Source organism: Oncorhynchus mykiss, chromosome 23 (genome assembly GCF_013265735.2).
Source record: "Oncorhynchus mykiss isolate Arlee chromosome 23, USDA_OmykA_1.1, whole genome shotgun sequence".
Classification (NCBI taxonomy): domain Eukaryota; kingdom Metazoa; phylum Chordata; class Actinopteri; order Salmoniformes; family Salmonidae; genus Oncorhynchus; species Oncorhynchus mykiss.
The window spans coordinates 15416888-15430485 of NC_048587.1; the positions used below are offsets into that span (position 1 = coordinate 15416888).

The following is a 13598-nucleotide window of genomic DNA, read 5'->3' on the forward strand; positions in this document are numbered from 1 at the left end:
TGACTGTGACCTTAATTGCCTACCTTCTGTTAGTGTCTTAACGACCGTTCCACAGGTGCATGTTCATTCATTGTACATGGTTCATTGAACAAGCATGGGAAACAGAGTTTAAACCCTTTACAATGAAGATCTGTGAAGTTATTTGTATTTTTACTAATTATCTTTGAAAGACAGGGTCCTGAAAAAGGGACTTATTTTTCTGCTGAGTTTATGCATGCATGTATGTGTATATGTATGCATACATACACTACCGGTCAAAAGTTTTAGAACACCTACTTATTCAAGTCAAGTCATTAAAACTATGAAATAACACATATGGGGTGGGATGCACCAATATGGATTAACTCATAAATTGGGTTAAAAGGTTTATCTATTTTTCTTGTTGCACTAATTTTAAACCTAGTTTTAAATGAATCCTAGTGAAATGAAATCCTTCCTCTAATCTAAATTTAGTTTTCACTTTAAACCTAGATTAAATTTAAGCATGTTGCTCAATGAATTAAAAATATATAAATGTAGATTGGAGATTAAATTCTAAACTGATGTGGTTTAACTGATCATATTTACTGTGGAGAGACCAAAACTAATTCCTAAGGGAATAATTAGACAAGTTGAATCATGTTGAGTTTTCTGATAATTAACTAATTATCAGTTGGCTATTTACGTGCCCATTTTGTAAACAATTGAATTGGGGCTTATGATATGCCCAGCCTTGGTACGAATTATGATGTTAAGCAACATGTTGTAAAGGGCCTGATTACATTGTAGTGAAGTAGCATTAACATTAGTTTTAACGTGCATTATAGGCATTGATATTTACCAGTTATTTATGCTTACTAAATAATGGTGGGTCAAGTTGTCGGTCATCGTCATAGGGGTTATAGAGAGGAGCAAACTGCTGGGAAATCTCGCATCTATTCTGGGTGATAGGATCAATTCCCTTGGACGGAGGCCCCCCTACGGCTCCGGTCAGAAATAGCCCATGCTTCTCCTCTGCCGCATCGTTTTTGGCTTTCGCTTGTCATTTTTTTCCAGCACTGTTTCATCTGATTTGGGTCCCTCTTCTCTTTAAATTCTGTGTTGATCTATTACATTTGTTGCATAAAATGGCCCAGGTGTCGGTCTTCTTTTTGACGGTCGTGTTGTCTATCTTTTTATCCTCCGGTACGTTACAAAATACTTCCATCAGCCCAGAAATCTGAACTGCTTTGCCGTGCCATGATCAGGTGGCTAGCGTGGTTTAGAAACTAGCTAGCTACAGTAGCTAATGTTGGCTAAAGAATTAGTTATTTCTAGTACTGGCAAATAACAGATTTTATTTCAAATCAGCCAATCCATGACAACCTTTCACAATGGAGATGCAGTAGTTCTAACGTTACATTGTTATTATCTTATCAACGAACAGCAATTTGTGGCCTCATTTGTCAAGTAGGCTAGTTACTTCGTTTCAACTCATGAAATACCTCATATTGGTGTAACAGGTCACCAATCATAGTTTAAAACAGTTCATTTTAAATCTGGATCAATGATTAAGTGGTGCAACACATCTGATGAATAAACCTAGATTAGCTCAAATCTTTTATTATTTTACGCATGAAATCACATAGAAACCAACATAAAAAAAGTTAAACAAATCAAAATTTGAGATTCTTCAAATAGACGCCCTTTGCCTTGATGACAGCTTTGCACACTATTGGCATTCTCTCAACCAGCTTCATGAGGTAGTCAACCGGAATGCATTTAAATTAACAGGTGTGCCTTCTTAAAAAGTTAATTTGTGGAATTTCTTTCCTTCTTAATGCATTTGAGCCAATCAACTATGTTGTGACAGGGTAGGCGTAGAATACAGAAGAAAGCCCTATTTGGTAAAAGACCAAGTCCATATTATAGCAAGAACAGCTCAAATAAGCAAAGATAAATGTCAGTCCATCATTACCTTAAGATATGAAGGTCAGTCAATATGGAACATTTCAAGAATTTTAAAAGTTTCTTCAAGTGCAGTCGCAAAAACCATCGAGCGCTATGATGAACCTGGCACTCATGAGGACCGCCAAAGGAATGGAAGACCCAGTTACCTCTGCTGCAGAGGACATGTTCAGTAGAGTTCAATTAACAGACATCTCAACTAGAGGTCGACCGATTAATCGGAATGGCCGATTAATTAGGGCCGATTTCAAGTTTTCATAACAATCGGAAATCGGTATTTTTGGACACCGACTTGGCCGATTAAAAAAATAATAATAATTACACCTTTATTTAATCTTTATTTAACTAGGAAAGTCAGTTAAGAACACATTCTTATTTTCAATGACGGCCTAGGAACGAACGGTGGGTTAATTGCCTCCTTCAGGGGCAGAACGACAGATTTTTACCTTGTCAGCTCGGGGGATTCAATCTTGCAACCTTACAGTTAACTAGTCCAACGCTCTAACCACCTGCCTCTCATTGCACTCCACGAGGAGACTGCCTGTTACGCGAATGCAGTAAGCCAAGGTAAGTTGCTGGCTAGCATTAAACTTATAAAAAACAATCAATCATAATCACTAGTAAAACTACACATGGTTGATGATATTAGTTTATCTAGCGTGTCCTGCGCTGCATATATTCGATGCGGTGCGTATCGTTGCTCCAATGTGTACCTAACCATAAACATCAATGCCTTTCTTAAAATCAATACACAGAAGTATATATGTTTAAACTTGCATAATTAGCTAAAAGAAATCCAGGTTAGCAGGCAATATTAACCAGGTAAAATTGTGTCACTTCTCTTCTGTTCATTGCACGCAGAGTAAGTGTATATGCAACAGTTTGGGCCACCTAATTTGCCAGAATTTTACGTAATTATGACATAACATTGAAGGTTGTGCAATGTAACAGGAATATTTAGACTTATGGATGCCTCCCGGAAAGGTTCCGTATTTCACTGAAAGAATAAACGTCTTGTTTTCGAGGTGATTGTTTCCGGATTCGGCCATATTAATGACCTAAGGCTCGTATTTCTGTGTGTTATCATGTTATAACTAAGTCTATGATTTGATAGAGCAGTCTGACTGAGCGATGGTAGGCAGCAACAGGCTCGTAAGCATTCATTCAAACAGCACTTTCGTGCGTTTGCCAGAAGCTGTTTATGACTTCAAGCCTATCAACTCCTGAGATTAGGCTGGTGTAACCGATGTGAAATGGCTAGCCAGTTAGCGGGGTGAGCGCTAATAGCGTTTCAAACGCCACTCGCTCTGAAACTTAGAGTGGTTGTTCGGGCCGCGGCTTTTGTGGAGCGATGGGTAACGCTGCTTCGAGGGTGGCTGTTGTCTTTGTGTTCCTGGTTCTTGCCCAGGTAGAAGCGAGGACAGGGGCGGAAGCTATACTGTTACACTGGCAATACTAAAGTGCCTATAAGAACATCCAATAGTCAAAGGTTAATGAAATACAAATGGTATAGAGGGAAATAGTCCTATAATTCCTATAATAACTACAACCTAAAACTTCTTACCTGGGAATATTGAAGACTCATGTTAAAAGGAACCACCAGCTTTCCTATGTTCTCATGTTCTGAGCAAGGAACTTAAGTGTTAGCTTTCTTACATGGCACATATTGCACTTTTACTTTCTTCTCCAACACTTTGTTTTTGCATTATTTAAACCAAATTGAACATTTCATTATTTATTTGAGGCTAAATTGATAATATTAAGTTAAAATAAGTGTTCATTCAGTATGGTTGCAATTGTCATTATTACAAATAAATAGGCCGATTAATCGGTATTGACTTTCTTCGGTCCTCCAATAATCGGTATCGGCGTTGAAAAATCATAAATCGGTCGACCTCTAATCTCAACATCAACTGTTCAGAGGACACTGCGTGAATCAGGCCTTCATGGTCCATTGCTGCAAAGAACCCACTACTAAAAGGACACCAATAAGAAGAAGAGACTTGCTTGGGCCAAGAAACACGGGCAATGGACATTAGATCGGTGGAAATTTGTCCTTTGGTCTGGAGTCCAAATTGGAGATTTTTGGTTCCAACCACCGCGTCTTTGCGAGACACGGTGTGGTTTAACGGATAATCTCTAGATGTGTATTTCCCACCGTAAAGCATGGAGGAGTTGATGTTATGGTGGTGCTTTGCTGGTAACACTGTCTGTGATTTATTTATTTAATTCAAGACACACTTAACCAGCATGGCTACCACAGCATTCTGCAGTGATACGCCATCCCTTCTGGTTTGCGCTTAGCGGGACTATAATTTTTCAGCTGGACAATGACCCAACACACCTCCAGGCTGTGTAAGAGCTATTTGACCAAGAAGGAGAGTGATGGATTGCTGCATCAGATGAACCGGCCTCCACAATCCCGACCTCAACCAAATTGAGATGGTTTGGGATGAGTTGGACCGCAGAGCGAAGGAAAAGCAGCCATCAAGTGCTCAGCATGTGGGAACTCCTTCAAGACTGTTGGAAAAGCATTCCATGTGAAGCTGGTTGAGAGAATGCCAAGAGTGTGCAAAGCTTTCATCAAGGCAAAGGGTGGCTACTTTGAAGAATCTAAAATATATTTGGATTTGTTTAACACTTCTTTAGGCAACCATTCTCTTGCTCATTGTGGACTGACCGGCACCGGACGTCCGTGGACATTGAAATTTGGTCAGTCCACAGACGCACAGACACCTGGACCACAGATGTCTGGACAGGCCTTAATTTGGCCAGATCATCTGAACCAATCATATGTTTCACAAGTTTGGACAGTACTGTAGAGCACAGTAAAGAAAATGTATGATAGTTCAGATCAGTACATTGCAGTACAGTAGATCCCAGTTGAGTACAGTAAAGAACAGTAGTATATAGCATGCTAGAGTATAGTTCAGTACAGTACACAGATCATACTAAAGTTGAGTACACTATAAATGGGGGGGGGTTTATACAGTTAGAAGTCGGGGTATTATCTTGACAATATCATATTGTATCATTTTGACAATATCGCAATATTATGCATTAGTTGGCCTTCACCTAAACCAAAATACCAGTATTTTCCCTTCTTTTCAAATTAGGTAGGCAATATGTTTTCAGCACTTTTATTTCCATGACTGATCAAAATGAATTTTCTCATGGCTCTCTTGCTCCTCTGCAGCAGACATATGGTGAGCAATATGTTTCGACCCTCGAATCACAATACATATAGAAATGTGAGAACTGCAATACAGATCGTATCGGCACCTAAGTATTTTGATAATATCATATTGTGAGGTCCCTGACAATCCCCAGTCCTATACTGAACTTTACTGTACTCTTTTTATGTCCAAACTTGTGAAACAGACATCTATGATTGGTTCAGATTTGGTCCGGTACAACCAAATTTGGTCTTGTTTGGTTGTGGAGCTCGTTAAAAGAATAGCCAGTGTGTAGAAGAATACCCAAATATGCGAAGGAGGATATAACATATTTCTACCTTTTGTACCTATTTAGGATATATTACCATGAAGAGAATGACATTCATATCCATAATTGTTGCATTTCTGTGTAGTACAGATCAGGGACCCATGATGAAATTGTTACCGCATTTCTGTTGAGAGTAAATCCACTTCACTTACAATAACGAAAATGTAAAAAAATTCTAACTCAAGGTGTCACGTCATAGCCGACATCCCATTCTTTCAGCAGACATATTTAATCCTAATTCGGAGCAGATTTTTAACACAGTTTTGGGAGCATGGTCACAAATTGAGAGATTTTACCAAAATTCTGTTACCAAACTTCGCAGCTGCAAAGTTCCTCCAACAAATGTGTCTTTGTAAAAAAAAAAAATCTGCGTAAATAGTTTAATGTAGTTCTTGTGCATAGAGTTGTATGGTTTGTTAAACGTTGAAATCAATGGTTGTTTGGCATACATTTCAAGTGAAAAATCTGAGTCTCAGCGCAATTCCGTTACTGTGGAATTGCCCATATAGTTATTTTAAAAAGTATACACTAACCCTACAATAGGCCTAGTTATAACAAACATGTAGCCAATCAAATGTCTTTCAACAACATCTACACCAGGCCTGGGCAATTATTTTCCATGGAGGGCCACATTAGTATATATTCTAGCCATCGCGGGCCAGAATCATATTACAGGATTCTACATCATGTGTATGACTGTGTTGGCAGATATATGTACTGTAAATCACATCCAGATATGCTACCTATTTAACTTTTATTTAACATTCACAGAAATTAACCTCATCCATGTTCTCCTTTTGATTGGTATTTTCATTATTAAACATGCAATGAACTACACGGAGGGAAAAGTACACTGCATTCAGCACAAGAAAGAGAGCTCAACATTACATTTAAACTACTCAATCAGTGTGAGGAGTGAAGCCTCTGATGGGCATTGACTAGAGCAGTGAAGTCAGGTATAGTTTCTGATGTCGCCTTGCGCAGGACTGCTGAGAGGTGAGTCAGTAAGAGATTCTGTGCCTTGACTTGTTATATTTCATCACTGAAAATGTCTGTTCACATACAAAGGTTGACCCAAACAGTACAAACATCGGAGCATGACTCCTAATCTTTGTTCTGTTCATCGAGAGATGCATTAAACCTTGTCAGTGACATTGGAGAACTATTCAAAACAATCACTGCATCAGACTGAAGATGGAAAAGCTCAAGTTGCAGGTCAGTGGGAGCGTTATCCACATTGAAGGTGAAAGGAGAGGAAACCAATAGCATGTCATTTTCTAACACTTTGAAATCCTCAAAATGAACACACAGAAGCGATGTATACTTCTCCCACTGGTCATCTGATAGGGAACAGACTAGTAGTGTCAGAAGGTGTGTGGGATAATTGGCTTCTACTTGGCGGGTCAGGAGCAGTAATTTTCCCTTGAAGGCTTTGACAAGGCTGTACATCTGATATGCAAAAAGGCCCTTGTAGTTTGGAATTCAGTTCATTCATGAGGCCAAGATGTCCACGGTGAAGGCAAAAATCGGCCAACCATTCTTTATCTTGCTGTTGAGGGGAATCCACATATTTTCCTTTCACTTGTAAAAACTCACCAATCTCCGACTCCAGGTCACACACCCTTTTAAGCACCTTTCCGAAACTCAGCCATCTCTCGTTTGTGTAGATGGGGAGATCTACATGACCCAACTCTGTCTCTTCAAAAGGTGAGACAAACTGCCTGTGGTTTAAAGATTTTGCTCTTATGAAGTTCACCACTTTAGTGACTGTATCCACAACATGGCTCATTTTCAGAACACCTTTACAGAACACCTCCTGATCAATAATGCAATGCAGGAAAACATTCCTATCCATGTTCAGCTCAGCTACTTGATCTTGCATCCTTTGCAAAAGGCCAACGTTTTTTCCTGTCAAGTTTGGGCACCCATCAGTGGTCACACTGGATAAACTTTTCAAAACTCAGTCCCAGCTTGCCACACTCTTATTAACCTCCTCCAATAAATCTTTCCCTGTGGTTGTGCTCTTCATTGACTGCACTGAAGCAAGCTCCTATGTAATTTCTAAATTCTGGGGTTATGCCTCGTAAGAATATCAACAACTGTGCCATGTCAAGTGCATCACTGCTCTCATCCAGGGCCAAGGAGAAATATGTGAAATCCTTTACATTGTCTTTCAACGGTTGTTCCATATTCTCTGCGATGTCTTCAACACGCCGTGTCACTGATCGCCTTGACAGGGAAACATTTTCAAACAGCTCTTTCTTGTTTCTTGAGTCAATTAAGTATTCATTCATGAATTAGCGAATGGTTTGCTATGTTCAGCAATTTTATTGGACAGTACATAGCTACCTCTTGCAATTCCATGATTTGCTGAATGCAGTTTTGTGAAAAGTCCTTGCTGCTTTTGCAACTGAGAAAGCAACTATTTCGATGCACTTGCCCTCTGCTCAGAATACATATTCCTATATTTCTCTGCATGCTTCGTCTGGAAGTGTCGGGACAAGTTGTAGTCTTTCAAGACAGCGATGCTCAATAAAGAAATATTTCGATGTCCACTCTTGCTGGAACACCCTACATTGATGGTCTACTTTCCTTTTCTTGTGTAGACTAGGCCCGGGCCGGGCCGGATTCAGCACCAAGGACAGCAATCGGAATTCCTGCGATTTGACAGTTAGGTCCAACAGATGAAAGTGTAAGATGCTATTATTTTACAAAATGATCAAGGAAAAACAATAACTGGATGTCCCTGAACATACTTCCTACAGTCACCGACACCTTTCATTCAATGGGAATCGTACATAGGCCTACTGAGTCCAAACTTTTCACAGAAGCTGCATGGACAAAAATAGTGTCCAATAAAGAAAAAAAAAAAAAAAGAGGAATGTCTTGACAGTTTTGCTGATTTTCCTATTTTAATAAAACAATACCAATTAGGCTACCGTGCGCCTCCGCTGGTAAAAATCTATGCCATAACCAATTACGTTACTGCTAAGACAAGCTTTTGGTGTGTCTTAAATATCACCAGTAGCGCTGCTTGAAATTGGCACATATTAAGGACACACCTCAAATATTTCCACCCCTCAGCGCAAGCGAGCTGATCTAAGGCAGGTAAATTACCAATCCTGTCACCAGGGTTGGAAAAAAGCAGAGCGCTGGATTTTATAAGTCTAAATTTCGAAAGAGTGCGCGTTTGACACCAGTACCGCCTTAACATCAGCTGATCCCCTAATGTTACGATTCTGTCAAATAGGTCACAAAACACCATAACTTGTGATCTCAACACAAAGCCTGTATTTGTTTCATGTGTGTCATTTTTTTTTAAACAACACGAACAACTTACAGTCAAAGAGTCCATCCAAATGCCCAAATTCAACGTCTGGAGTCTGGAAAAACATTTAACGTTTCCATGTCACTGCACACAACTGCACGCCCACTAAAAACATGCCCAGTGTTTACTAGTTGAATGTACATTATGGCTCACATTAAAAGTATGTTCTAAAAACAATAGCCTAGTATCCATAAGTCACCCATAACTCAGCAGTCATGACAGGCAGTCTAATAATAGCCAGAGTGAAAAAACCCTTAGAGGGAGAGAGGCTCTTAAAAATGTTGACACAACACTGAAAGTGATACAAGGTGTTTGGAGATGTAGCGCTCATATAAAAAGGTCAGTATTAACACAGTAATTATGCCAGTAGATTTTTTTTAAATACAGCTCTTATTCCTAACTGGGCTTACTTTGCAATTCTGTTCCAACCCATCCAATTGTCATTGCACTGCACTTAGGGTACTCCATAGTTATTGCAATTTACTTAAAGGAAATACACAGTAATAAGAACATGGTAAATGTAAAAAGTGTTATCAAAGATTATATTGGATGCTGAAGTTGTAGGAGCAGCCGAAGCAAAGACCATAACAACAAGTCGTTTGCCAAATATGCCTCTATGATCATCAAATGGTGGTGAAAATGATGAACCAGCAGCTATTAGAAGGGAACTAGGGTAGAAACCGGTTTATTGAACACAGCATGAGAAACTTCAACAAAACTCGAATTCAAATAATCTACAGTCTACTCCAACAACATGTCGGTTTCACTTTGTACATCTTTACTATGATTTGACTGCAGGCTATACCTGTCAAGAAAAGGATTCCAAATCCTACTCACTGGACAGAAACAGAATAGCAGATACAGTGCCTTCAGAAAGTATTCATAGCCCTTGACATATTCCACATTTTGTGGTGTTACAGCCGGAATTCAAAATGGAAGAAATGTAAAAATGAACAACAAATGTAAAATGCAACAATTTCATATATTGAAATCAGTCAAAGTAAATAAATGCATTAGGCTGTAATCTATGGATTTCCCATGACTGAGAATACAGCTATGCATCCGTTGGTCAGATTCCTTCAAAAAATTATAAGAAAGTAGAGGCGTGGCACAGAAAACCAGTCAGTATCTGGTGTGGCAATTTTACTCATGCAGCACAACACATCTCCCTCGCATAGAGTTGATCAGGCTGTTGATTGTGGCCTGTCGAATGTTGTCCCACTCCTCTTCAACGGCTGTGCAAAGTTGCTGGATATAGGCTTGAACTGGAACACGCTGTCGTACACATTGATCCAGAGCATCCCAAACATGTTCAACGGGTGACATGTCTGGTGAGTATGCAGGCCATGGAAGAACTGGGACATTATCAGCTTCCAAATATTTTACAGATCCTTGCGACATGGGCCTTGCGACATGGGGCCATGCGTTATGTTGAAACAGGAGGTGATGGCGGCGCATGAATGGCACGTCAATGGGCCTCAGGATCTCGTCACAGTATCTCTGTGCATTCAAAATGTCCTTGATAATGTGTGTGTTCATTGTCCATAGCTTATGCCTGCCCATACCATAACCCCACCCTGGGGCACTCAAACTGTCATAAACTATTTGGTTCTGCAAACCCACTGTTTCATCAGCTGTCTGGGTGGCTGGTCTCAAACAATTCTGCAGGTGAAGAACCCTGATATGGAGGTCCTGGGTTGGCGCAGTTACACGTGGTCTGCGGTTGTATTCTCAAAAACGATGTTGGAGGCGGCTTATGGTAGAGAAATTAACATTAAATCTTTGGCAACAGCTCTGTTGAACATTCCTGCATACTCCCTCAAAACATGAGACTTATGTGGCATTGTGTTTGTTGTGGGACAAAACTGCACATTTGTGCACCTGTGTAATGATCATTCTGTTTATTTAGCTTCTTGATATGCCACACCTGTCAGATGGATTAACTTGGCAAAGACAAAATGCTCACTAACAAGGATGTAAACAAATTTATGCACAACATTTGAGAGAAAAATACATTTTTGCAAATGTATTGAAAATGAAACACAGAAATGTAATTTACATAAGTATTCACACCCCTGAGTCAATATGTTAGAATCTCCTTTGGCAGCAATTACAGCTGTGAATCTTTCTGGGTAAGTCCAAGAGCTCTGCACACCTGGATTGTACAATATTTGCACTTTATTCATTTTTTTAATTCTTCAAGCTGGTTGTTGATCATTGCTAGACAGCCATTTTCAAGTCTTTTTAAAGATTTTCAAGACGATTTAATTCAAAACTCAGGAACATTCAATGTCTTCTTGGTAACTTACTCCAGTGTATATTTTTCCTTGTGTTTTAGGTTATTACTGCTGAAATGTGATTTTTGTCTCCCAGTGTCTGTTGGAAAGCAGACTGAACAAGTATAAACTAGTCCTATGAAGTGGTACTCTGCGATGTGTTGGATTTGCCCCAAACATAACGCTTTGTATTCAAGTTCATTTCTTTGCCACATTTTTTGCAAACGGGATGCATATGTTGGAATATTTTTATTGTGGAGTAACTATAATGTTGTTGATCTATTTTCAGGTCTCTCCTATCACAGACATTAAACTATTTCAAAGTCACTATTGGCCTCATGGTGAAATCCCCGAGCGGTTTCCTTCTTCGCCGGCAACCGAGTTAGGAAGGATGCCTGTATCTTTGTAGTGACTGGGTGTATTGATACACCATCCAAAGTGTAATTAATAACAACTTCACCATGCTAAAAGGGATATTCAATGCTTTAATTAGTTTTACCCATCTACCAATAGGTGCCCTTTTTGCAAGGTATTGGAAAACCTCCCTGGTCTTTGTGGTTAAACCTGTGTTTTAAAATCACTGCTCGACTGAAGAACCTTATAGATACATTATATGTGTGGGCTACAGATGAGGTAGTCATTAAAAAACTAATGTTAGATACTATTATTGCACACTTATGTGATTTGTTAAGCACAATTTTACTCCTGAAGGTATTTAGGTTTGTCTTAACAAAAGGGGTTGAATAGTTATTGACCCAAGACATCTCAGCTTTTCATTTAATTCATTTGTGAACACTTCTAAAAACTTCATCATTTGACATTATGGGTTATTGTGTGTAGACCAGTGACACAAAATATCAATTTAATACATTTTTAATTCAGGCTGTAACAATTTGGAAAAACTAAAAATGGGTGTGAATACTTTCTGAAGGCAATGTATATGTTGCCCATCTGAATGCATGAGAAAAATGTATTATCTATGGAGAAACATTTACAACAAAAAACAGACCTATATCTGTATTAAAATAAATATATATATATATATATATATATATATATATATATATATATATATATATATATATATATATATATATATATTATTTTTTTACAAAATAGTGGACTTCTATGAGAATTTAAAGCCCCTAGGTGAAAGTCAAAACAGGCACGCTAAATCTCCGCCTCCACTCCTTAGCTATGTCACAATAATGTTTTCAAGTAGTCTAGGCCATGATGGTAGACTACTTCTACCATTTTACAGCAAGCTGCAAGACAGAATGAACAAATCGTGGTTTCCCCAAATCACTGTTACTGCAATGATATAGGCTACAAACATGATCAATCTTGATGGCTAAAGAGGCCCACGCTGTGGTTGTGCTCATACGTAAAGTAAGGTAGGTTACTTACGACGCTATAATAAAGACTACCTGACATATCGAGGGCCCAGGGAAGACAAATTGAAAGCGGCATTGTTGAATACATTGTAACCAACAAATGAGGACAACATTCACATTAGTTACAAAGAAATAGTGCAGCAGACACCATGTTTCAAGCTGTCGCAGGCGCAGCAACTCACATCTTCAAAGAGCGATCCAACGTTGGCTGTCACGAGCAGTATTCCCGAGCCTGCTGTCACCTTCCCCGCCATAACTCTTTCAGAATCAAAAGTGTGCCGGACTTTGACTGTTTTAGAATTTAAAGTAACACAAGTCGTTAAAGGTTTAAGGAGGCTGATTCGGTTAAAATACAGAGGAAAATACTGCAGCCAGGTTTGTGACCGCTCTGCTCGCTCATACTAGCAAGGCTCGTGCATCTAGTTGCTTGCTGAAGGTCTGCTGATGTTTTGCCTACTTTTTCACATTAACAGCCATCGTAAAAGTTTCCGTTTTAATCCATAGCGACTGCTGGCCTCTGGTTCATTTCAACGTGGAGTGTTTTTCCCTGGCTTTTGAGGTGAAAAAGTCTCACTCGTAAGCCGCGACTCAGTCAGGACCATTGCCTTGATTGTTTAGAGAGGATAGGCTAGAGTCCTTCACTGTCCTGACGTCACCAAGCGAATGGAAAGATGGAGCTTTTTTAAAAGGGCAACGCACCACTAGACACGCCGAGCAAGAGATTGCCTTTCAGAGCTCTTGCATAGGCCACTTGACTTGTTGTTGCTCAATAAAATCAATTCACCTAAAATGGGAAGAATATAACTGTCCTACCTAAACAATTTAATGCCCTATGTATGAAGCTTCTGTCATGACAATCATAACAAAGACAACATAGACATGTTATTACTGACCTGCTGTAGTGACACAGAAACTACATGATAGAAAACTCTGCTGGTAAGCTTATTAGCAAGATGAAAGCACTATAGTCAACAACTTACCTAAAAACGGGGTTGTTAGAAATTGCAAGCAATTGGTGTTGCAGCTGCAGTGTGCTTGATTCAGTGTAGGATATATGAATGGCTTACATACATTTTTATTGCAGATTACACTATCTTTAATGTTCTTTTCTAAACCAGTAGTTATTGTTGACCTGATAATAGATACATTGTTTGTTTTCCAATTTACATA

At 39.2% G+C, this 13598-nt stretch overlaps 1 protein-coding gene across 3 annotated transcripts in view; it reads right to left on the minus strand.

Moving 5' to 3' along the window:
• The window catches only part of LOC110502317 (inositol polyphosphate-5-phosphatase A), a 192336-nt gene extending 179256 nt beyond the window's left edge, over nucleotides 1-13080 (minus strand). Inside the window, exon 1 of one of the 3 annotated variants that reach the window (XM_036960462.1) lies at nucleotides 12611-13079. In XM_036960462.1, coding sequence (XP_036816357.1) covers nucleotides 12611-12682 — 72 coding nt within the window. In that variant the 5' untranslated portion in view covers nucleotides 12683-13079. Of the gene's footprint in view, nucleotides 1-12610 lie in introns of all 3 variants that reach the window. The other 2 variants (XM_021580257.2, XM_021580259.2) reach the window with 2 other exon arrangements.
• Nucleotides 13081-13598: the final 518 nt, after the last annotated feature.